This window comes from Ciconia boyciana, chromosome 6 (assembly GCF_034638445.1).
Source record: "Ciconia boyciana chromosome 6, ASM3463844v1, whole genome shotgun sequence".
Classification (NCBI taxonomy): Eukaryota; Metazoa; Chordata; class Aves; order Ciconiiformes; family Ciconiidae; genus Ciconia; species Ciconia boyciana.
The window spans coordinates 55,749,824-55,775,631 of NC_132939.1; the positions used below are offsets into that span (position 1 = coordinate 55,749,824).

General features: G+C 41.4%; 1 protein-coding gene across 1 annotated transcript in view; it reads left to right on the forward strand.

Moving 5' to 3' along the window:
- The first annotated feature begins 1,846 nt into the window (after positions 1–1,846).
- Positions 1,847–25,808, forward strand: part of TUNAR (transmembrane neural differentiation associated intracellular calcium regulator) — a 28,991-nt gene continuing 5,029 nt past the window's right edge. Inside the window, exon 1 of the mRNA XM_072866259.1 lies at positions 1,847–1,934. Coding sequence (XP_072722360.1) covers positions 1,896–1,934 — 39 coding nt within the window. The 5' untranslated portion in view covers positions 1,847–1,895. The remainder of the gene's footprint in view (positions 1,935–25,808) is intronic.

Here is a 25,808-nt window from a genome sequence, read left to right on the forward strand (position 1 = left end):
GTCAGTGGAAGCCCTGCCACAAATTGCTGTGGTCAGACCCTATTCAGGGTCCATCCACTTGGCATCAACCTTGCAGAGATCCTCTGTGTCGTTCCTACGGGGCCATTGGTTGAGGCGCTCCAGGAGGAGCCTTTTGGAGCCAGCTCCAGTTATCCCATTTCTTTTATGGGGCAAAACTCAATGGCCTCATTGCTGCTTCTCTCTTATAAGGAACTTAAACACAACATTGGTTAAAGCAATGCCAAGGTTACATCAGAGAGCTCCATTTTGCAGTCTCTGACAAAGACATCCAGGCAATTCCTCTGGATGGTGGCCTTAGTTTACTGTGTGCCCTTTCAGCCAGAGAAGCGTCTGCTCTGTCTGAAGTGCAACATGACGAAGAGGTCGGAAATAAGTAATACATCTACCCCATTATTGCAGGAACGGAACTTAAGTGGCCACAGCTTCAACTGGAAGCTCACTTTTGAACCCATGAGTTGGCATAACCATGGGAGTTGCTTGTCATTTTAGTGACATCTTTGCAGCATGCCTGGAGAACCAGAGGGTTAACCCAGCTTCACTTTTCAGAAGGGAACTGCACCACCCTGGCTCGCCTACCTCTCCTCGTGCCTGGGTGGGTTTCCCACGGCTGGCCCGGGCACCCCACGCGGTAGGGCGGTGGGGTGGAGGATGCCCTTTGGGGCTGCAGCAGTGCTGTCAGCGTGAAGCAGGGCTGCTCGCCTGAGTCCTGCCAGTGCTGCGCAGGGTGGGGGGAGCAACCCACCTCCTCTCCCTGCTGCACTAATGGGGGCTTTTTCCTTTTCCTCGCCAAGCTCCCCAGCAGGGCAGCTGAGAGCATCCTGGGGAGGGTGAGCGAACCCCGGGAGGAGGAGGGAGGTGGGGGAGACCGTCCCCTCTCCCTGCTGCTGCTGCTGAAGCTGTGCCGGAGCCGTCGATGTGGCTCCCCAGAGTTAGTTGCTCAGCAACAAGAATCAATTAATATGCTTTGCAGAAAGTGCAGGGGAAGCCCGAGCTGCTGTCAGCGAGAAGGCAGGAGGCTGAGGGTGACTCAGGATCCCGCTCCCGCCTGACACCCAGTCAGTCCCACCCCATCCTCTCCAAACCCCCCATTAGCCACAGTTCTTTATCCCTTTCTCCTTCCCTATGATGGCTTAGTGCGTGTGTCCCCAAATCCTTCAGGCAAGGTATCTTCTTGCTCAAGAACTCTCCTGCTTTGAGGGTTTTGCTTTTAGATCTAATTTGTATTTTTGGGCTATTTGTCAAGCTTTCTCCAACACTTTTCTAGAAATTCTAATATTCACGTTCTTTGGGAAGGGACAGGGACAGCTGATTTTTTTTCAGATGGTTTTAAAGAGTCCTCAGGATGAGAAGGGTTGTTTGGTAGTGCACAGTTGAACAGCAATAATGAAAATGAATCATGTGTGAATTGGGAAAGTTTTTGCCTCTTCCTTTATTACAGGTAATCAGCACTGCATATATGAGACCAAAGAGATAGTACTGATTGTTGTGAAACACATAAATGATAGAATAAATGAGGGGTGGTTGTTTTTTTTGTTTTCCTTCTCCTTTTCTACCTAGTAATTTCAGGGCTTCGGTAAGGTATTATTTTCTTTTCTTCTTTCTTTGATTTTCTTTGGAGCCCCTCTGATGACACCACGAATCTGGGAATGAAGAACTTCTTCGAGCTGATTGGAAATGGCATTGCAGAGCTGAAACTTAACTGGAGGAAATATATCTCCTGAAGAAGAAAATATAATGCACTGTAAGGATCTGACTTCTGGTGAAAAATTCAAGCCTAGAGAAAACTTGTCCGCTTTGTTAGGAAGAATGGGTTGGACAATTTTCTTCAACTCCAAAGGATATCTGAATGCCATGCTGAGCTTAATCTCTGCAGCATGCTCTGTGCTTCTCATCTCTTCCTGATGCACTGCATGGTAAGGCCTTTTTCCTTCCTTTTAATAATAATCATATTTCTGTTATGGTGAGGGGTAAAAATAATAGTAATAATCAAATGAAAACTGAAAAAATGTAGAAAGCTAGTAAAAGAACATTTGTTTGTATGGTTGTTTCCAGGAGCAAGTGTTCTGATTACTGCAGCAGCTTTGTAAGATCATTTCTGTCTTTCTGCCTTGCTTTGTGACAGCGTGTATGCGCGTGTGTGTGTGTGTGTGCACACCTGTGCTGTCATTTGCACTTGGACTAGAACATCAGTTGTATTGTACATATTTGTACATATTTCCATGCTAAAGAGGATGTTTAAGAATTTGCTTTGACATTTCTCTCTCTTTTTCCCTCCCTCCATTTCCCTCCTCCTGCCTCCTCTTTCTCTCACTCTGTCTCTCTGGGGTCATGGTGCTATACCTTCCTGCACCTCAGTCATGCACTGACCACTAGAAGGCAAAAATAGAAGGTAAAAGAAATCCTGTATCAAAGTAGGAGTAGTTCTGAATAAGTATTATCTGAGTAAATAAAAGCTACAGAAGGGTTTTGAATGTCTGCAAGATCTGCAGGTACGAAAGATTTACTTTATTTTATTTCCCATGGGAAACAAATATCATATGCAGACTTGGATGCTGTTTTAGATACACTGGGAGACAGATGCTTTTACACACATCAGAAAGCCAAAAAATGACCACTGTGAATTATGACAATGTTACTCTTGATGACCCAAGTCATAAAATAAGAAAACCCAGTACGAGATGTTCTCATATCAAGTAATTTTTGTCATGTATTAGCGCGGTGTTGAGAATTATTATAAATGGATTCAGTGGATGTTGCAAGGTATTTTTCATTAACAGCTGTAATGTGCTTTCATCTTCCTGGATGAAAAGTGCTAGGGGAGTGCAAGGTGATGTTATTAACTAACTACCCGACTTACCAAAATTTAGGGTCATTATCAGGAAATGGCCAAGCAGATCAGGACTTATATAGTGAGTGTACTGAGATGGAAGAACAGGTTGGTTTTCCAGAAAGCCTGGTTTACTTGGTTCTCTGTTTCAGAAATTAGGGTAGAAGTAAAAGATGAAAGTGGTGATGTGAAACATACATATTTTCCTATGTGTTCTGGTTGATCACTGAGTTTGGAAGAGGGAAAGTGGAGTGCCCCTTGAGGAACAAACTGTGGTAAGGGCCTGCCCCCACTCTGAGGGTAACCCCTTGCAAATCCCATTGCTTTTGGTGGGCTTAGAAATGGACCAGGTTTCTGTGGCGGTTGTCACCGGCTGTCCAGCTGGGTATGGAGATGATGGGTTCCTGGTAGCATGTTTTGAGGATGAGAGGGATGCAAAGAGCCAAAGCAAAAAGGCTGGGCCAGGCCACACCAGGACTCATGAACAAGAATCAGAGCTGAAATCCTATTCAAAAGATGGAATTTTGTGGTAGTTCCCAATACATCTCCTCCTTATATGATGAATGACTCCATAAGACAGTTTTTAGAGAGAGAGAATGGTAATACAGCTTTTTCAAATCACTGCAGTAAAAGGAAAGAGATGATACAAACACATTCCTGTAGTGTGACAATTTTTCAGTAGCGTTCAGAGGAGCCAGACTTGATTTTAGGAGTACAGGTTCAAAATATGCATACGTGTGTGTTGAAGTAGATTTTTTGTGTATTTTACCATCTAAAACGTTGGACTAGTATAAGAACCAATAAGGAAAACTGAGGAAGGACAACACAACCCATAAACGTCATCTTGCAATCTTCACTGTTGAAAGAAGCTCTTACTTGTGGAAGTAGTCCCCTCAGCTCTTTATGTGAACAAGGACTGCATCCTAAATTCAAGTTTCCCACTGCAAATCTCTCCTCACATCATCAGTTCTATTTCAATCAATGGGACAACTCGTATGAGTAAGAACTACTCATGTGAATACATTATGAAAGGTTTTATAAGACCAGGCTCTTTGATTGTCATGGCAACAAATTTATTAGGCTTTGGGCATAATTTGTATTTCCCTTCTAAATGAAATAATTTTTCCTTTTACCCATGTGAATCCTTTTGCCTTGTAATTAGGACAAGAAAAATAGGTTAATTACATTCTTAAAGATCATGCAACTGTACAGATACATTGTTAGTGAAGAATTATCAGAGTATGCAAAAGTTTACTTTTATTAGTGGTCTCCAAATCCAAAAGAAGTGTATTCTTACTGGAATCATTCTTGCCTTATTTATTTTTGTGACAGTATTAACATTGCTACTAGGTATTGTCAATTCTTCTGGCAGCTCATCAAGGGAAAAAAAAAAAAAGAATTCCTTTAAAATATCACTGATCTTATAAAAGTACTCACTATTATTAGGTTCAAGGATACTTACCAAGCTTTCTACTACATTAAATATGTTCATTTTTAAGTTAATACATGATGTTTAGCTCTTTACTTGATCCAGGAACATATTTATCTTTAGGGTATAGAAACACAATACGAAGTCATAATGATAGTAAACTTCCTACAGAATATAGATATATACTGAAATAGGAAGCATAAAATCACCTGGATTTTCTTTCCCTGTGCAATTTTGTGTGCTTATAAACGTCTATATTATTAGGATATGTATTACATAGCAAGTAATATTTCCTTCATTGTAATTTGTAAAGAACAGTTCCTTTTCAGAAAACAGTGCATAGGAATTTTTTTTGCGCTAGGTTATGCATTATGGAAGAAAGAAAAATATTAGAAAAAGGAAGCATAGCAACCTTTAAAATATATCCAGTTCACTAATGCAGCAATAGGTCCATTTGTTTCTTTTATCCCTATAATAGCAACATACACGTAGCAAGAAAAGTGGAATATTTTCTAAAGAGTGTGTGATTTTGAGAGGGAAGGTTTTGTACCATACAGGATGTTCGTTGTCTTTAGCAGACATTTCTGTCAATGATTTACTGTGACTTAGAACTCTCTAGTGACATTTTTAATCATTTACTTTAAACATTTGCACAACAGCTGTATTTGGCTTTGTCTGTCAATTCCAAAGCAAGTAAAATTAGTAATTTCCTTCTCTTTTAAGATACTATTCAATAAAGGTCTGATGCTGAAAAAAAATGTATTTCATTTCAGTCCATTGAACTGTTTCTTTAGATAAACTGTGTGAATTAGAGCTTGAACCATCTGCATTACTAGGGAAGTTATACTGAACATTGGAAATACTTTCCACACTTGCAGCAACTATTTCTAATCAAGAAAAATGTACTTTAATAATACAACACATAAGCAGTTCCTGTACTTGGAATGCCTTGAGCTGTCTTGATTCAAGATCCAGCAAAAACCTGATTTTCGAAAGGCCTGCAAAAAACCCTGTTGTGGTTTAGCCCCAGTCGGCAATTAAGTACCACCCAGCCGCTCGCTCACCCTCCCCGCTCTGGTGGGATGGGGGAGAGAATCGGAAGAGCGAAAGTAAGAAAACTCGTGGGTTGAGATAAGAACAGTTTAATAATTGGAACAAAAATAATAATAATAATAATAATAATAATAAATTGTAATGAAAAGGAAAACAACAAGGGAGCGAGAGAGGAACAAAACCCAGGGGAAAAAAAAAACAAACAGTGATACAACCACTCGCTGACCGACACCCAGCCAGTGCCCGAGCAGTGATTGCTGCCCCCGGCCAACTCCCCCAGTTTATATACTGAGCATGACGTCATGTGGTATGGAATAGCCCTTTGGGCAGTTGGGATCAACTATCCTGGCTGTGCCCCCTCCCAGCTTCTTGCGCACCTGGCAGAGCATGGGAAGCTGAAAAGTCCTTGACCAGTGTAAACACCACTTAGCAACAATGAAAATATCAGTGTGTTATCAACATTATTCTCATACTAAAATCCAAAACACAGCACTATACCAGCTACTAGGAAGAAAATTAACTCTATCCCAGCCGAAACTAGGACAACCCCAAAACAAAACCAAATGAGTCTTAAACTTTTGTTGTTTAAACATAAATAGCCACAGAAAGAATATTTATCTGACAAGAAATTTCATTAGATCAGCATCTGTGTTTTTCATAAACCAGGATAAAAAATTGAAAAGGCATAATGTTTTTCAAAAATGAAAAGTTCTAAAAATCCGTGTGTATGGAAATACTGATTCCAAAATGACACAATGTTTCATTTTAACATTTTTAATCAGACTTTCATTTGTTAAGAGATTGTACTGCCATCTGTTTATCTGTTTTTCTCAGTGAAAATTTGCAACGCTTTTAAAATATAATTTTTTTTTTACAGGGAAATGTTTTGTTATATATTTTTTAATTAGATCTGTTATAGCTGTCCCAATATTTATTGGCTCTCACAGGTCAGCTCTTTAGAAACTCTCTGAAGGGCCATGTTTAGCACTACCTATTGTATAGCCCCGTATTGCTGAAACTGAACAGCAGTTCTTACCAGGTCTATGGTAGATGTAAACTCTGATTGTGATTCCCTCCTTTAATTCTTCTTGTGTCTTCAACAAAAAGCAGGCCTCCATTTTGCTGAGAGTTTTACAGATACCAGAAGTAGTAGTTTCTACTACAAAAACCTTCAAAAGGCCTTCAAAAAGCATGCAGGCAAGGAGTAGAATTAATCGAGTATTAATATCCTTATTAAATAGATAAGGAACTGAGGAACAAAGAAACTGCCCAAAGCTATACTGGCAAGGGAAGAGTTCGGAATTGAACCCAACTGTCCTTATTCTCAGTTCATCACTGTCCCTGCAAGGTTGTTCTTCTTTTTATTCATTTTTTTGCTTAATGACTTGCATTTGGACTTTTCAGTTAATACTAGTTGAAGTATCAAATGCGAAAGGGAATTATTGATGCGTACTTCCTTCCCAGTCTGGCACAGTTGTCCTAAAAATTCTTTTTTCTCTCCCGAGCCATTCTGTTTGAATGTAACCATTAATTATGTAATTGCTTTACTACACAGGGGAAGTATATCCTAGATTAAACAGAAAATTACTAAACAGAAATATCCTAAACATGCCATACAGGTTCTGGGGGATGTACATGTGTATCTGTTTATGCTGTCAGGGTTTAGGGATAGCTGCAGGGGTATGTAATGGTTTTGAGGGCTCTTGGTAAATGAATGAAATTTAATCACAGAAAAAAATCCAGTTAAAACATAAAAAGACTGATGGTTTGCTATCTAGAATTCACACAGGTCATTATGAATCCAGTACTTGTGCGCAAAAAGATGACACAGAGAATATGGTACCTAAAAGTGATTCTTATTAACCTCAGTATGCCTCCTCTGCCTAAGGTAATCTTTCGGCCTTTTATCCTCTTTATGAAAAAGGAAAGATGGTTTGTACAAAAAGTACTTAGCTGCTAAAATTATATCAGAAGTTGGTGAAAAAATCTGCCTTGGCATCTTAATACAAACCCAGGAAAATTTTGTACATGTCAAGAAGGAAAAAAAGCTCTTTGCAAATATGCCAGAGTTCTGGAATGAGTTCTGCAGCAGAATATCCCAGAAGCTTAAAGGGTATCTGCCTCACTCTGGTCTACTTATACAGCTCCAGGTGTGACACATCTCTGGATGCTGACAGGTACCATACTTACGCAATTACCCAATGATGTTTAATGTAGAAGAGTATGAAAGTCTGATTAAAAGCAGTACTTCCATTGGAAACCTCGTCTCACTTGTGTTTTATTCCTGAGAAATGTTAAGAAGAGAACTTAAAATGCTCCTTACTGCATCAAGTATGCTCTTTTATTTTTTCTGACATGTACTTTTTACTGGCTTACAATAGAAAAGGGTTAGAAAGGAATGCCTTAGTCAATACATACTCTATTATAGTGAGCAATTACATAACTTGCTTCAAAATACTCTTCTCCAACACACAGAGCTCAGGGCAGCCACGAGGATCACCCGAACTCTATTTTCATCAGCAGTGATGGTGCACAGGGTTGTCCCCAGCCTGCCGCAGCCCTCCATCCTAAACTAGACTTAATGTTATCTGTAAATACCATAAAAGATGTTCTGAAAGGCTTTTCCAGTTAAGCTGGCAAGTTTTCCATGGAACCTTGGATATTAGAATGCATACAAGTGTTCAAACACATGCTGGTGTTTAAGAACTTAATGTACCATATGGCGCCTAGTTCTTTTTTAAACCAGGGGGGCTAAGGAATCCAAATAACTTTGAGGATCTGAGCATGGGGTTTATAATATTTGTCTATTTTCTACAACATTAATAGATCAGGAAAGTAAATCTAATGATTATAGTAGGGTAATTATTGAACTTTGACAGGTAAGGTGGTTTTTAGTTGGCTAAGAAACACTGGAGAACCACTGAAGTCCATGAACATAAATAATGAATTTCATTCATGGTAAGAGCCTCAGAAACAAAAGGCCCGGAGAAAAGTTGATGAGCCAAAGAGATCAGTAAGCTTTGATGAAATAAGAAATTGCAAAAAGGGTAAGTGATGTCTGGTACATCTCTTTATGAGAAAACAGGGTGGAGGAATGCCTGTGCCAGTTTTCAACCAACCTAGACAGAAAAGAGTGGTGTGAGTAGAAAACAATGTGGTGTTTGTGAATATAAATCATGCTTTAATAGTTTGTTACTCATTTAATGGGGATATTAATGCAGTGCGTATTCTTAACTTCTGACTTCTGAAAATTTGGGACTTATCATTTTATGTGTATGTCTTTAGATATAGAAAAGCATCACTTTCTCCTCCATGTGAAACTGTGATATATTTGATAAGAAAAATGCGGACTTAATTTTGACACATCCCAATACTGTCTGTAAAGTGAGATGTTACCTAACTATGTTAAGAGTACCAGAAACTTTCCTTTAAGGAAGGCAAGTCTGATGTTTGAAAACAAAACCATTTAACATTTTGGATGAGAAAGCAGATGGCAAGACTGTTTATTAAGGCCTGTGACCTGTGTGTTGTTGGAATTTCTTCTTTACTTTGTGCCTTAAACCAAGAACTGGTTGAAAGGTTTTTGTTCAGGTGTTCACAGGAAACGTAACTTTTCACTGCATATAGAAGCAGTACAAAATACTTAGCAGGAGAAGGTAGGATTTTGGAAGGGCTTTTAAAGCATTCTTGAAAGTGGCTCTTAAAGGATGACCACAATGGCCCTTAGGATAGTATTGTTTCTGTGCTGATGAACATAGTACTTGTTCTCTATTTGTATTCTTCAAAGCTAGAAAACAAAACTTTCCTTAGGAAGAGTCATCCATTTTACTGATGTCATATCCATTTGTTTTGGATTCCTGTGTTTTCGTTCCATAGCAAATGCTTTATGTTGCACTGAAATGCTCTGGAGCTTGGCACAGCTGGATGCACTCTCAAAACACTGCCACAGAAATGTGTGACAATCTACATTGTACCCACTCCTTTGGAGCCACTCTGAGATATTGTTAACTCGGTATAAAGGGAACAGCATCTTTGACATGACTTCGTATAATGCTCAGAGTGGTGCAATGTGTCATGTCACTGGGATCATCCTGAGTGTGCAATGTGAGGTACCCTGTAATATGGTTTTAATGTCACTAGCACATCAGAGCTGATTGAGGAAGGGTTGGTCTGTTACTTCTGTTCCTAATTGTTATCCCTCAGATTCTGCATCTGTTCATGTGCTTTCTAATGGAATTGTAAGGGATCACTGGTATCTTTGGGTCTAGTGGTTGTCCCCACCCTGAAAACCATGCAATGGATATTTAATGCAGAAAGGGCCCACAGAGCATCTGCTCTGTCCAGTCATGCTCACCACAAAATAAATTCCAGTCCTCCTCACTGAATTGTAGTAAGCTAGTAAAAGATCACAAGTCACATCTGCAATGTTTCACAAGAGGAGATAGATCAAAAGCATCACTAAAGCCTTATATTCCTTTGAAAAAAAAAAAGTAAGTAGACCATGCCTAATGTTACAGAGAGAATCCTACAATAGTTTTGCTGAATCTGTCTCCAAATTCATTTGTGATCTCTCGTTTGGCTTTTAGTAGATTTGTGAGTACATGAAGGCGGCACACCAAACGGGCATCACAGGGATTTTAACATCAGAAACTAGTGCTCCCTACCTGGCAACCTGTTCCTACCCACGGCCCTTCTCTGGAGCCTCACATGGAGGTGCAGCATCTCCCTGCAGAAGTCAAGTCGCGTGTGAAGAGAGAAACAACCTTTCTGGATTCCCACAGGTTAAGCACAGGAGTAGTACAGTGTGAATATGATGCAAACAGACAGGATCAATAAGCAGTTTCCTTCATAAAACAGAGGAGACCTTTGTGGCATCAGTGCTTTAGGGATAAATCCCAAACATTTTTACTAAGTTACAACACATGAATTACTATATATCTTAAGAATCTGGTGGCATGTACTCCTTGCCCACATATGTCTAGCAGATGCCTGTACAGATGTATCTTCCCTTGACCCTTTTTGTGGCTATCCCAGTCCATGTGGAAACACGTCGCTAACCTCCATGACAGCGTATCTGGGTACATCTGTCCATTGCATGCGTGCATGCACTGAGCCTCTCACCCCTTCAGTGCACACATGCATGCCCCTCCTGCAAAGCGACACAGCTGTGAGATCACTCCCTCTCCTGCCTCTCCAGGGACCTGATCTCCCAGTCCCCTGTGGCTTATGGACAACTCCTGAGCCCTTGGTGATACTGCTAAGAACAGACCCCTCAGCTGCATAAATGCTGTGTGCACAAATGGTATCTCCCAAGTGGTTAAATGAAAGAGCCAGCATGGCCTCATGGGCCATGGCCATGTCCCACTTTCTCTCTTGGTCTGTGAGCTCTGTGAGTATGGTCTTGTGGGCCATATCCATCGCGGATCCTTACCACTTCTCAATGCAAAGCCCCAGCCTTGCGCACAGGACTCAACTTTCACCCGTGTGTTAGTATATGATGGCTGCTACTGCTTTTAGAAATAGATCCCACTGAAATGCAATGAGTTGAGATGCTTTGGATAGCTGTTTGGGTAATGAAATTGCAACCAAGTAGGACTTTTCCACTTCAGCTGCTTGACTTGCTTTACACTTGGGGTGTGAAATGCAGTGCTTTGCATGTGAAGGTGCTTGTGTCTGTGCTGGGGTGAGAGCTACCATCTTATGTGGGATTGTCACAGCTGGTGTGAATTGAAGAGGAGCCACGAAATCTCCACCTAAGAAAATCCCCATAGCCTCAGTTCCCCACAGATACAAATGGCTGGGCCAAAGCTGCTATCTGTTTCACACTTCTTTTTCTGGAGGTTTCACACTCCTGGTCTGGAGGTATGAAGTCCCATCCCTCCTGTGCTTTTATAAGATGTAAAGATGCTAGCTTCTCCTGGAAATCAGGTTACAATCACTGTGTGAGTCAGTTTCCAGGTCTGTTCATCAGGGTTACTGAACCTTGCTTGTGTGTCCCAAGGTGAGGATTAATCTGTTAATGTTTGTAAAAAGCTATGTAAATGATCTGTATCATGCTGACAGGTCAAGTACTGCATTGCTCACTGGCTGCTCCTCCTGACAGTTTAAGATATACGCCAACAACATCTATGCTTTCAGACGGTCGCTGATGTAGCTTGACTGGCTTAACCCTCTCAGGATTTGGCCCTACTTCTTCTAGCTTACTGATTGGGTGATACAGCACAAATATGCAAGGCTGATGCTTTTTCACATAACCTAGAATACAATAAATACATCTATTTGTGCTTGTGCAGGACCATGAGCTCAAAGGAAACCTCTTGGATCTATTATAGCACATGTGCAATTCAGGTCCTGAAGGACACATGGAAAGCAATGGGGCTGAGGAGGGCTCGGTGCTCTGCTTGGCTGGGGGCAAGAGGCAGCAGCAGAAGCTGCTTGTGTGAGCCATTGGCAGGATTTGGCCCTGCTGCTCCTGCAGGAGCTGCAGATGCTCAGAACGGCTGTGAGGCTCAGCACGAGCCCCTCCGAGAATATGAACCGTACCCAAGAGGAGGGTGTGCTTGAAATCTGGGAGCCTTTTTGTCCTGTGCTTATCACAGATTGCAGCTATTATCAGTTATTGAGATCAGGGCTTGACAGTGGTAGGTACTGTACAAACAGTAAGAGAAACAACCTCTTCTAGAGAATTAAATTCTAAGCGAATGCAACTTCCATAACTAACTCTGCAAGCACATAGAACAACAAAAGGTGGCCAAAAGGTGAGTAACTGGTTTCACTGGCTGCTTTACCACATCCCTGATCCCAGTTCTCAGCATTACATGTGGATTTTTATGTTGATTTTTGGTATGAATTATTAATACTTTCATTACCTTTAATGCTTTTTGCAGTGAAGATCATTTGCTACTGATCTTTGCTGATGTCTCTATGCTTTTCTTTACCTAATCTAGAAAGCAATGCTGCAGCATGAGGCAGGGGCTGTTCTTGGTACAAGCCGTTACTAAATGAGAGTAGGACAGCCAAAAGAAAAGGAATTTCTGTGAATCTTTGTTGTCACATGTTCCTCTTCTTTGAGGCTGCTGGAGCTGATAGCTTACTATATGGGTCATTTTCAGAGACTAACAGGGATACGGGGTCAATACATATGTTAGCAATTTGGGTGACTAAGTTATGAAAAAGTATTTTTTGTTTCTGCCACTATTGCTTGTCTGGGCAACTTTTGCTTTCAGAGGCTAATCCAGTACCTGGTGGAGTCAGCGAGAATTGTGCCACTCATTTCTGCCGCAGCTGGATCACACCGTTGGCTGGTTTCATCATCACCACCAGTACAAGTTGCTGTGGTAGACAATATGAACAGACTGTGGCTTTGCAATTTGTTTCTTTACCTGAAACTTTCTTTCCATTCTTTTCCTGCTTCAGACATTTATCTGCCACATACTTTGGGCTTCAGCAAATGTTCAGGGCATATCTCCATGTCTCTGCACAGTGCCTTTGCACGCAGATCTCTACTGGTATTAGCAGAGCTGCTCTGCAACTGGGTACCTCCGAGATTTAGCACACGTCTTGTTTAGTTTCACTCAAACAGCCTGTTTGTCATCCACAAAACTCTGTGAAAATGATTGACAATGAAAGGAACTGATTTATTCTTCTTCCTCGTAAAATGACTTCATATCTCCAATTAGGGTGTTTGCACTCATACTGAACAATAGTACGAGTATAAATGCACCCGGCTGGCATTGATCTAACTGGATTAAGTAGTAGGCAGAGGAAAGACGGTAGGGTGTTGGCTTTGGGGTGCATCTAATGGATGTAGCAGGACTGTGGCTGTGGTTTCAGGTAGCTGCTCCTCACAGGGGGTGCAGGCCCTTGTGCTTTCTAGGAGACTTCTGCTCCCACCTGGCTGTGTTGGAGCTACCTTGGGCACGGTTATGTGTGCAGCAGTCCTGTAACTGCTGTAGAGATACAGCTGATGTCAGTTATAAATGACTGCAAGTTGGAACAGGAGGAATTTATAAGCCATGTTTGGGAGGTTTTAAATACCTTGTTTACTGTGCTGTTAAAAAAAAATGTGTAAAATTATAACAAAATAATGAAGACCAAACATCTGTAAATCTTCCTTTGATGAGATGCCTAGTAATATTCCAGTGTTTATCATTTTGACAGCAAAATGGCACAGAAAAAAACCCAAAATTAGCATTTACAAGAAGTCAGGAATGAGAAAACAGAAGGAAGCTTGCGCTAACAGAGGGCTTATGGCTCTTGAGAGAGGGCAATGTACCATCTATGAAGAGCAGTTATTTTTGCAAATCCCTGTTTTCCTGGTTAGCAATCACCACCTGGCAACAGTGAGGGACAAGGCAGCCCATACAGTGCTTTGACAAGGGGAAAATCATGTGCTTTAGTGAAATGTTTGGTAGCTCTGCACAGCATCCTCCCAGCAGCATGTACCTGGGAAGAGAGTGCTAATGAGCGGGGAGGACAGAGACACCATTTCTCAGAGCCAGGATTGTTCATACTGACCAACTTCCCAACTGCCAAGGGTGTCCCCATGCTCATGGAGGTGCCCCCCGGGACCCCAGAGGCCCTAACTGCCCAGTCCCCACTTGGTACTTTGGCCACTGAGCCATCCTTCCTGCGATAGGCAACAGCATACAGCAAAAATGCTATTGCAAGTGTGGTGTGGAAGAATCTGTTCTTCACTGGTTGTGAAGTGTATGGAGGGTGGCACAGTCATCACGCTGGTAGAGCATGCTGTACACGCGGGTATCTATGAGAAAGCTATTCTGTCCTTAATTATTTGCAAATACCTGCATGTGGTGAAGTGCTGTGCATTTGTAAGTCATGCACATTTTCTCCTCAGTAATGCTTACTTTAGCCCCAGGGAGAGCGCAGAGAGTGTAGCTGTGACCGGAACAGATGACTTCGTCAGAGGAGGGAAGTTACCCAGCCCCACTGACAGATTTTTATGAAGGGTTTCCCAAGGCCAGCCTGCAGCAGTGCATCACTACAGATATGCTTTTGACATTTGTAGTCCAAGTAAAACACTGCCAGTGGGTTTCCATAAAAAGCCTGATTCTTGGATTATTTGTGGGGGTTTGAATGTAGCTATGAGTTGTACAACCCTAAGCTTTTTCTTGGAAGGACTCCACCAGCCCACATCCATCTTCCTTTCCCCCCTGAGCACAGTGAGCTGCAGCAGCACTGCTTTGCTCTGCAAGCTACCTACAACCACTCCCTGCCAGTGAGCAGCTCCTGCTTTGGCTTACACCCTCCAAGCAAGCTCCAGTGAAGAAAGGACTGGCAGAAAAGAAGGAATTTGGAGCAACTGGAAGAGAGAGAGTCATGATCTTGGGAAGACAGACTCAGGAGTCCTCTGAATGTTTTCTTTCAGAAATAAGCCAAAAAATGCTCCTGGACAAACCTTAGCTTCCTGAAAATTTGCAAGAATTAATTTCTTCTCCATAAAATAGATTATACTTTTGGAAAAATGACTGGAGTCTCTTTTACTAACCCATGCAAAATAGATTGTCCAGTTTTCCTATAGCTGCTGCCATAGGTCCTAGTCTGGTTATAGGCATGAAATGTAGGCAAGTGTAATTATGATGCAGGCAGATTTGTGTTTCCCCAGACAGGTTTTCAAATAACAAAAAGAATATAAATATTGGATCTATGGAAAGAAAATGTCCATTATTAAAATCAACCCACAAGCTTGTACCATGAAAAAGCTTTCTTCTTCAACACAGCTGTCAGCCCTGCTGAGATTTTAAATTGGAGTTTGTCTAGTGTAACTCTCACTTTCTATTTAAAAAGCAAAGTTAGAAGCATTAAAATTTTGTCTTGGGTTTTTAAAATACAGGAAAGCTAATATAATTGCTGTGCTAATGTAGAGTTATGAGCTTTTAGGCTCTCCAGTTTTTTGGCAAAGAAATGTTACATCTTGATTCATGGAATAAGATATTTCCCTATATAAATTTGCCATACGCTTTCTCTTCAGAAAAAAATCTTCATCCCTTCCTCTCCTCTGGACTGTTTGGCATGGCTCTTTGGTTTGTAACTGCCTGTGCTTCACTCAAGAGCTGGCTGCATTTCAGTCACCAGTCACTGTGCAGAGTTTCTATGTGAATTATTGAAGTCTGCTTGGCACCTGGAGATCCAAGGAACTGAAAAGTGTGGTTCAAATGTCAGGTTGCAACTGGAGAGGCTTCCAGAGATGCAGAGCCAGGTCTGTGGTCTGACTGAGGCAATGTCCATGCCAAACTCAACAGAAAAATTATTTGGGCGACAAAAGGATGTCCCTTGTCAGAGCCGTGGCATGTGCAACATGGCTTCCAGCTTCAGTGTAAAAAAGAGTCATTTAGAGGGTGAGACAAAGTCCTAACGCTGTGAAGAGATCAAGGGTCAGATATGTTACATGTGTCCATGATGTTTGGGAGAAGCTAAGGACTGATAGGATAAGCAAAATAGGACTCAGCTTGAGTTCTTAAGTTAGACAGGCTTGTGTGAATGCAATTAACCAGCTGGGAAGTCTTTGGAGAAAAATGACTTCAAACAAATAGAAATCTTTGGAAGGTTGCTTCTGTATCAGGAGGAAATGGAGAGGAATTTAATTTAAGGATGTTTTTCTGAGTTGTGTTAATTTATTTTCATTCATCATTGGCATTGATTAACACCAAATTGACAGGACAGTGTCATTATTAATGCTTTATTCATCTTCTTCTTTAGCAAAATAGTAGGTATAATAGCAAAAAAAGGAAATCTGCACATTTTATTTGGGGTTTTTTGTCCTTCCTTGGAGCCTCTAGAGCCATAGATCAATTGCTAGTGTTTAGTGACCTCCTGCCCAAGAGTGTAGGGCCTGTGCGTGGGTCTTCTATGGCTGGTACTTGTACAGTGCATAATTTAAGATGACACTGACCCTTGCAGCCTTATGGGAATAATATTTTCAGCAGGATGAATTGTTCTTGAGTGTTTTCTTCAATGTACTGCGTTACACGCCCAAACATTTTTTTCATCATCTTGAGCGTATGTCCTACATTTCCTCTCTGCTCTTTTTGTTGCATGGTTTTGATTGTAGCCAACAGCAAAGGTCAAAAGACATTTTACTGTTTCTATTTCTATGTTTCTGTTAAGCTGAATTAAATTGTTGGTACTGCAAAGTGACTTGTTAAAAAGCTTATGCTGCAAGACTTCAACTGGTATAAACTGAAGCTGAGCTGCATCAGTTTAAACCAGATGGTCCAGAGGGACAATGTGGTCCAAAGAATAGGGTACTGATCTGGAAACCGAGAAAAAGAGTTCGGTTCTCTGGAGCTTCAATGAGCAGCTTCATGAATTTAGATAAAATTTTTCATCTTGCTCTGCCTCCAGTTTTCTGGATGGGTGGTAGAGTGACACTGTATTTTAAAGCACTTTGCACATTCAATTTTTCAATCATATAGTCTTATTCCTTTCACATCTAACATTAATCAGTACAACTGCCTGTTTAATTTACATTACAGATAGGTTCTGAAATCATAATACCTAGGAATGCTATGGTGTCATTGAACAGGTTAATTATGTTTACCAGGGTCTGTGAGTATTCCCTTGAAGGTATCATTTCTCAGTCCAGAATTGAACCAGCACTGAGTTTTGCCCATCAAGCAGTCTTCCATTTCTTTCCTAGGTAGTAAAACAAATCCAGAACTTTTCTTAGAGTATGAGTGATTCCTATCAGAATTTTCAGGTTAACCTGAACTAATATTTAGTTCAGCCTTTTAAATTAGCCCTCAAGTGGCCTTTGGAGAAGTTTGGCTCAAGTGTCTTTTTTTCTTTTCATTTTTTTTTATTATTTTTTTAAATTATGTGATTCATGCAGGATCTTCATTTTTTTTCTATCTATTAGAATTTCCTTAAATGTTGTGAACTGGCAATATCTGAATATTTCTTCTATGATTAGTTCTTATTTCCCAATTTTGCTTCATGAGGAAAGTCCTTCCTCTCACCAGAGCCTGAAGAACATTGTTCCACTGCAGGGCTGCCAAATGGATACTTTACAAATGTGAGCAAAGTATCTTAACTGAGAAAGCATCAGTCCTATAGGGATGGTGTGGCAGCTGCTAGAATAGAAAATAGGTCTGCGTGAACATGCAGAATATCTTGGGCAACAATTCATAACAGATAAACACTTTGTTTTGAAAATTAAGTTGAAAGAAACATTACCAACCTACTGTTTCTAGGCGTGTTGCTATTCATTTACTTATCACACCAGTTCAGTGGGACTCAGTGCTCTCCCTGTGTGCTATAAGGGCTCTGGGACTTACATGCAATCATTTTCAGTGACCCATTTTGCATAATTCAAATACTATGAATATTTTATTTATTATTAGCAGCCTCTTTATTGCAAGCAATATTTTTAAAGAATCCATTATATGTTAAAAAAAATCAGAGTTAAATTTGGCTCTCTGTTCTGGGGGCATAAATCCAGATTAGCTTTCCTTTTAACAGTAATATTACTCAAGGTTTTGTGAACGGAATTTGGCTTGGTGTCCATTGAAGAAAAATGTAACAAAATATACATTCCTCTCCCTAAATCCTTAAGAAGAATTACCAATATGCTACTGAATACTCTTAATATAAGAAAGTAGTGAAATATTTCCAGGTTTGTGGCTATGCTCTTGGTCTTATTCACATTTTATATGGGCATTGTTTCAAATTACTGGCACTACATTAGAGTATGTCAAAATGCATCATATAAACAGACACAATTTACCATGACCTTGAGGCAACATGATGTGTATGTTGCATTACATTAGCTATCAAAATGTGTTCCTTATATAGTCCAATACCCACTGCAGACAGAGAAAGAACATGGGTTGTTAGGCATACTGTATAGAGTTGGAAGACATATGCAAATAATCTCTCCAGATCTATAGCCACATCATTTATATCTTTTTAAAGAGAATAGGAATAAGCTATAGGAAAAAAAAATCCAAATGGCTTTGCTCCATATGCAAGGTGACATCCTTTGCTGAAGAATGGAAACCTTTGAACATCAGGAAGCACGTTGCTGTGAGGGTGACCGAGCACTGGCACAGGCTGCCCAGAGAGGTCGTGGAGTCTCCATCCTTGGCGATATTGAAAAGCTGTCTGGGCATGGTCCTGGGCAACTGGCTGTAGGTGGCCTTGCTTGAGCAAGGGGGTTGGACCAGGCGACCTCCAGAAGGCCCTTCCAACCTCAGCCATTCTGTGACTCTGATGTCCACAACTGGCAACAGCGAGCACTTGTTACAGCAATGCGCCAGTGCACAGGGGTTAGCAAATCCAACTGTTCCCATACTCCTTTCTTCACTGCCCATCCTGATGGCCTTGCCAGGGCATTTGATGAGTTAATCACGACCTTTTCACTCCCAAATCCCATTTCTGTGCTGTGCCACCGAACTCTACCCCAAGCCCTGAAAAGGAGAGGTGTCACCTCTCTCGCTCATGTGTTTTCCCAAATGCGCTGCTCCCTGCACAGCCAGCTCATTTCCCCAGGAGCATGGGACCTGTGCAAGTGGAGCTGCTGCCTCTCCCGCATGCTGTGCTTGCTCTGAGCACAAGCCAGAGGAGCATCTGCTCCTGTGGATTGAAGGCCTGGCTCTCCTGGCTGTGCTGGGTTTGTGCAAATCGACCTTCAGCAACTCTTCAACCTTCTGTTTTTTCCCCCGCCTTCCCATACTTCGTACTGTTGTAATTTTGTAAGCTGCTTGGGCTAGGTATCGTTCTCGCTATCTGTGTCTGGTTTCTAGCCCAGACATCAGCAGGGGTTGCTGCATGCTGCTGCAATATAAATGACTAATGATGATGATAAAAGGTGTGGGAGTTGGTTGCCTGGAGTGTTATCCTACTTTGATAACTTTGTTTTAGAAACTAACTTCTTCCCTCAAATTCTCTGTTATTTTATCTTATTAAGTCTAATATTTTAAAAGCAGCAAGGGATTTTCGGCTGCCTCCATTTTTGAATGCTCATCCCAGGACTTTGAAAGAGGCTTTGAAATTTTCAGAGTTTGGATGGTGTTGCTGTCATGGTGCCAGTAGCCTTCAGCGTGAGTTGCAGGTTATTGGCACCTTTAAGAGTCAGCTGTAACTGTGTCCTAAAAGAGGCATTCAATAGAGAAATGCTCTATTTTTAAATTTGGGCTGATATAGGTAATAATTACAGACAAAACAGTATGTGAAAAGAACATTATCAAGGTTGCACAGCTCAGCACTTGAAGCTAAGAAATGCTGCAAGTAAAATTGTCTCTACTCCATTAATTTGCCACCTTGCACAGGTGCATCAGTCACAGACTATTTTTGCTCAGGATCTGAGTCTCGCTTGGTGCGCATAAAAGATGACACAGTTTGTGAGTTCAATACTTGATTTTCTTTCACTGTTCAATGCATAGCTCAGACTCTGCTGTGAAGGCAAAATTATTTCCTGCTGGGGCATTCCAGGATGTTCCACCGTGCAGGTCCTTGCCATGTGCAAACGTTGACTTATTTCTGTTTACAGCATCTTAATAGCAATTCTGGGTATCATTACTCCCTAGTACAGGTGGTAACCGAAGGCAAAAAAGAGTAAGATTACAAGTATCCATAATTGTGGGTGCCTGATGTAATTTTTTTAGAGTACGTGGCAGCACATACTGCAGCTCTTGTTGGCTTCCACTGCAATGGCCAGTACTCACCACTTTCAGCTACTCAAGCCTCCAGGGCCACGGCAGGCTCCCAGAAAATGAAGTACACAGAACAGGGGAGCAGCTTTGAAAAACGTGGTGTGAATGAGTTGTCCCATTCCTCAGGGCAACATCTCACGCCTGCAGACAAAAGACTGCTGCTCCTCTTCTCAGGCTCTCCTGCCACCTTTTAATTTCTGCAAAAAAATTGAAGCATCCTACAAGCAAAAGCTTTTTGTTCTCCTCTTCTATGGTAAATGCACTGTGCTCTGACTGAAGCTGGAATTTGGTGGACAGAATAGTGCTTAGCTAAAACCTACCTGATAACACATGAACAGAAGGAGGCTGAATTCATCCTGCATCACCTTTAATTGTGGAATTTTTTGACTGGTCTTTGCAAATTAATTACAAAAACCAAACAAAGGATTTATTTTTGAAAAGCAAACTGAAAATCTTTTGCTATTCAAATTTTCATATTGACAACCATCAATGACATTTCAACCTATAAGTGCTGCAAAGATTCTTTGAGCTAAGAGAGTAATTAAACAGGGAAAAAATTATAATAGAGGTAATTTCTTTTATAAAACTGATCACTTAAAAATGAACACATTTTCAGATTCACAAGACCTTCTTCAGCACTTATATCAGGCCGTCTCAGCTACAATAAAATTGAGAATGCAGACCTTGCTTCAAAAGTGAAAATACTTGAGTATTTCACAGAAAAGGTTGCCAGGTTTCTATATGGATAAAACAACAATTGGTTTCCAACCATCATTCCTATAAACAGCAAAATGGGTGAATTTTCTCCCAGAAAATATTTTCCCTGAGACAAATGGCTGGCATGCATCATTTCAGACCAAATGGTTACAACTTTAAAAAGTTATAAAAAACCGTGAACGCAACTTTCCTAAATCAGAAAGTTTCAGTTGGCTAGAATTATTTACAGTGTCCCTTAATCTATCTGTAATTAATTTTTGGAATAAAGATATAGCTGGAAGTAAAAGTGGAGATTTTAGGTTTTTTAGATTGTTGTTGCACCCACAAACTAATAGCTCTCTTCTAGAGAAGTTCAAGTGTTATATTCCTCAAGCTTCTGGATGGTCTTCTGGTGCACGTTTGTTTTGTAAGGAGAGGTCACCTCTGAGGTAAAGGCAGTTTAATCCATTACAGGCCAAATTATCTTCTGGCCTTGGCTGAATTTAGAGATATTATATAGCAAAATATTAATACAAATTTGTGTCACTTTTCTATCTCTCAATATTTCCTAAATGTCTCCTGAACAGCTCAGTTTCCATTCCGACATGCAGTGGTGAGGGCAGATCTTCAAATTGCTTATGACAGAGGTTATGCGCCTTCTGGCAGATAAGAGAGACCTGTCTTTCACTGAGACTTGGCTATTGTATTTTTTCCTTTACAGGGACCTTCAATGGATTTTTGCTCCTAAAAGAGAACCCTGAAGATGCCCTTGAAATAGAAAATGAGGTGCTGAGGTCTGAAATGATGGAAAGAGATACTTTAACATCTTATTCTTCCATGTATTTATTTCAGCTAATGCTACTTTTATCTGGGCAAAAATGCAAATTTTAAAGTTTTTAACAGTTGGAGTTTGTTTATCTGAATATGCCAGCATCCAAGTCCGCTCACTGTAGAGTTTTTTTGTTGTTCTGTTTTTTTAAGCTCAGGAAAGATGGGCAAAGGAGTAAGAGAGGGAGTTGACTCTGACTTCAAACCTGACTTCAAACTTCAAATCTTTATTCTATCACAATTTCTGGGATGTGGGAGGGAGAGATGTTAACTTTTTTTTTCCTTTTTTATTTTTTTCTTTGAATGAAAGGTGTCCCTTCTACCAACTTTGGTATGTATAAATTATAAAATCTTTGGAGTAAGGACAATACATCTTCAGAGGGTGTAGCGCACAGAGACTCCACATTAATACCAGAAGTCCAGAAGGGTTTTGTCCTTTGTTGCTCCAAAACCCCCTAGTATAACTAGAAAAGGCAGAGAGAAAGGCAAGAAAGATAACCAAAAGCATGGAATGGCTTCTGTACAAGGAACAACTAGACAGACCAGGTTATTTCAGTCTTGGAGAAAGATGACTACAGCGATATGGTAAAAGACTAACAGCATTCTAGGTGACCTGCAGAATAAAAGCCAATTACTCACAGTTTCTCAAATTGCAGAATGAAGAATCAAGTAACAGGTTCAAATAAGAAGCAGATATTTTTTCAGATGTCCCTTAATAATCTTTTGAGCTCCTTGCTAGAGGACACTGTATAGAAAAAAAATAATAACATGAGTTCAAGCGGCAATTAGACAAATTTAGAGAAAACAAATCTATGAAGGGGCATTAAACCCAAAGATGCTTCCTCTGGGGGAGCAAGTCCTTGCCCTGCACATTTCTGGACTCTAGTTAGGTACTGTGGGGTAAGCATTACTACATGCTTGTGCTCTGTATCTTTGGCATCAGCTAATGGCAAGGGGACACCTGATCAGCTGGACTGTGGTCTGGCTCCATTTGGCTGCTTTTATGCCCATTAACACCGGAGCGTGTTTGGCCTTTACTAGGCATTTTATAAGGCAGTTCTGGGAAATCTCCACTTTGGCTAGCTCTGTCTGTCCTTTCCCCACTGATGGGAAAGGAGCAGCGGTGAGACACAAAATACCTGTTCGGGGCTGGTGTTTGGTTCTTCTTCTCCTCCCCCATTGCAGCTGCTGCTTCGGGGGCAGGAGCCCCTCGGGCTCTGCAGGACAGGGCTCAGCAGACACTAGAGGAAGAGGGAGCCTAAGAGATCTGTTCCCCATCATTGTGTCCACAATATGAGACTTTTATCTTTCAGCACTAACTGTTCATTGCAGCAGAGCAGTAAATTGTCTGAAAATGGAGCACACACATCATCAGTTTTCTTAGAACCAGTGCATTTGCACACATTGCAGAGGGATTCATGCGAACAAAATAAACATAGACCATGTCATTCTTCTTCTCTTCTTGCTGATAGAGAGTATCAGGAGTTAATCTCGGGAAGAGTGGGAGGAAGGAAATACTCTTTCAACTCAAAAGGTCTGAAGAGAAATACCGAGTATTTAAAAGGAGAAAAATGGCAAGTGTGTGCTGCAGTACCAACAGAGAGTCAAACGCTTCTGCTTCTGAGCATTAGCACCAAGCAACCAAGCACAGTGCTGCGTATCAGGAAAATGGATTGTGAACACAAAATAGGCCAGTCTAAACCAACAAGAATTATACTGAAATTTCACCACCGTTTGGGCCCAGCCAGAAAATTCATCATCTCTGGATTTGTGAAATTTGGACTTTGAATCGTAAATGCTTCCAGTTGTGTTTTAAATAGATTGATAATTTTGATCAATAACAATTCGTTCTTCATAGTGCATCTCGTATCAAAGGGGAGAGGGCTATGGGTTAAGGGTGACTTACTCTCATTTTAGTCAGGTTGGTTTTTTTTCACAAACTAGGACTCGTGAAGCCTTATGAATCTTGGTATGGGAGACCTTGCTGTAGGTGGAGGAGCCAAAGGCTGTTTATGAGTCTATGGATAGCACCGTCTGCATAGGCGCAGGTAAAGGAGAGTCTGTAGTAATATTCTGGTGTTTAAGGATCATTATTCTGCTACAGATCATAGTTTTGTTTCTAAGATAAGGGATACTTGTATTCAAAATATCCAGTCTTTTTATAATATAGCTTGGGTATCCTGAGCATTTCAGGGTTGGCATGGTCCCAGAGACATAAATGAGGAGAAGGAAGGTAAAACTGTAAAACTGGGTACAAGTCCTTTGCCTCCTCTGAGTTCTGAGCTGCCTGGGGGACAAAAACAGCTGCCAGAAGAAACTGGATCAGACCCATGGTGGGGAGCAGGATAAGCCCTGTAATGTATTACTTATTTGAATTCTGCCCTCTCAGAATAACCTCTTTGCTGCTGAGTGCCTGCCTTTATTCTAGAGGAGGTCTCACATTGCTGAGACCTTTGGAAATATCCTGGCTATAGTGCTATAAATAGCATGTATTTCCCACTGACTAAAACCTGCCAGCATAGCAGCAGCCTGACGTGGGTTTATTTTCCTGCTTGAGGACTACATAAGTGCTTGTGTCCTCTCTCCGCTGAGACATCCATTTGCTTTAGGCACTGGTCTCTCTGCTCACTGCTGGGGAGTGTTATTGAACCTGGCTCACATTCCTGCTCTTTCTGATCCTTTTTCTCTAATGAAAGACCTCTAGAGAAAGACCTTTCTCTAGAGAAAGACCTCTCCCTGGGCACCTTTCCTTGTCTCCCCTCTCCCTTCTATTATGGCAGGTCTTTGCTTTTCTCAGGTATTCTAATTTCTACTGTATATTAGTTTCTGCTCATTCCATTTCAATTCATCTGCTATTCATACATACTGTGCGCTGCCTGTGCAAGCTGCTATGTCTGAATGAGCTTTTAGTGAAGCTTCTTATGGCCCCAGAGCTTCTCTTGGCCTTATCCTGCATTTATATGGTGCCTTTCAGTTCTATGAAATCCATCTCTAAAAATAAATGCAAATGCGTGTCCCTGCACCCGCCAGTACTTCTCTGAGCAGGATCTTGACTGATAGCTGACAGCACGTTGTGTTAGTGGAGTTTAGGAGAGGACATACGCAGTCCAAATGGCACAAGGATCATGAGTGGATACAAAGCAATCACAGAAACAAGAATATGCCAATGTAATCCTTAGGAAAAGGACTGCTAACGAGCACAAATGCATGTGCTAACTTTGCCTTCCTCCCAGAGACCACTGGCAGCAGTGCGGTATCTGCTTAACTGCCCTGCTCAGCATCTTGCCTGGGGGCTGTCCAGGACTTGAGCCGAGCACCCAGCTGTCCCAAGTCTGCCCTTGGAGGAAAATGAGGTTAAAAGAACTTGTTAGGAGGAAAGGGACAAAACTCTGCTTGGCTGTGATGTTCAAGTGGGGCTAAACCCTCGAGGAGCCTCTCCTCCCTGCTTGGTAATTCGAGCACTTCTTTGTGAGGGAAGGGAAGGCGTCAGCTCCAGCAGCATCTGAACTCACCGTCCGCTTTGTATGATTTCTGTGCCCTCTTCAGTTTGCTAATCAAAACAAGTTTCTGCTCTGTGTTTCTTATCCCCAGAGGGTGGAACTATCCTCAGAAAATTAAAGCTCTCTTATCTCCTAATGTGTCACCACAACTAATAGCCTGGGGACTGTAAACAAGTTTAAATATCAAAACAATTTGGCTGGTGATTGTCTGTGATTATGGATTAAGAATACAAAATTTGTGCTCGCTGATATTCAAGCTAGATTGAATAAAAGGAGTCAGATCCTCAGCCGGTGTAAAGAGAGGTAGCTCAGCTGAACTCAGGGGAGGGAGGCTGCTTGGTGCCAGCTGAGCATCTGACCCTGAGAGCTTCCCAGAAGTTTTCATTCTTGTTTTCCAAAGCGCCAGATAACAGCTGACGGCACGGGCTGGCCCGGAGGAGCGCTGAGGGCCCCCGGCAGAGCCCGGACCTCCTCCCCTCCTCTGACTTCCCCGGCCTCCGCCCCTGCTGGCTGCGCCCTCCACTCGCAGCCTCTTTGGGGAGCTCATAAATAATGACTTAGGAGAGAAATGGTTTAAGATTACAAAACTTTTTCAAGAGCAGGTCAAGGTGCCAGCATATTCAAAAGCTGACAGATATGTCAGGGCAGGTACTTTGCGAGGGATGTGCTTTGTATCTTTGATGTGACAAACATACTGCAGCAAATTCACAAACGTGCACTAGCTGCTGCCTTTTCCAAAGCCCTGCCGCTAAGCCATCGCCTTTAGCTCAGTCACTGCTCAC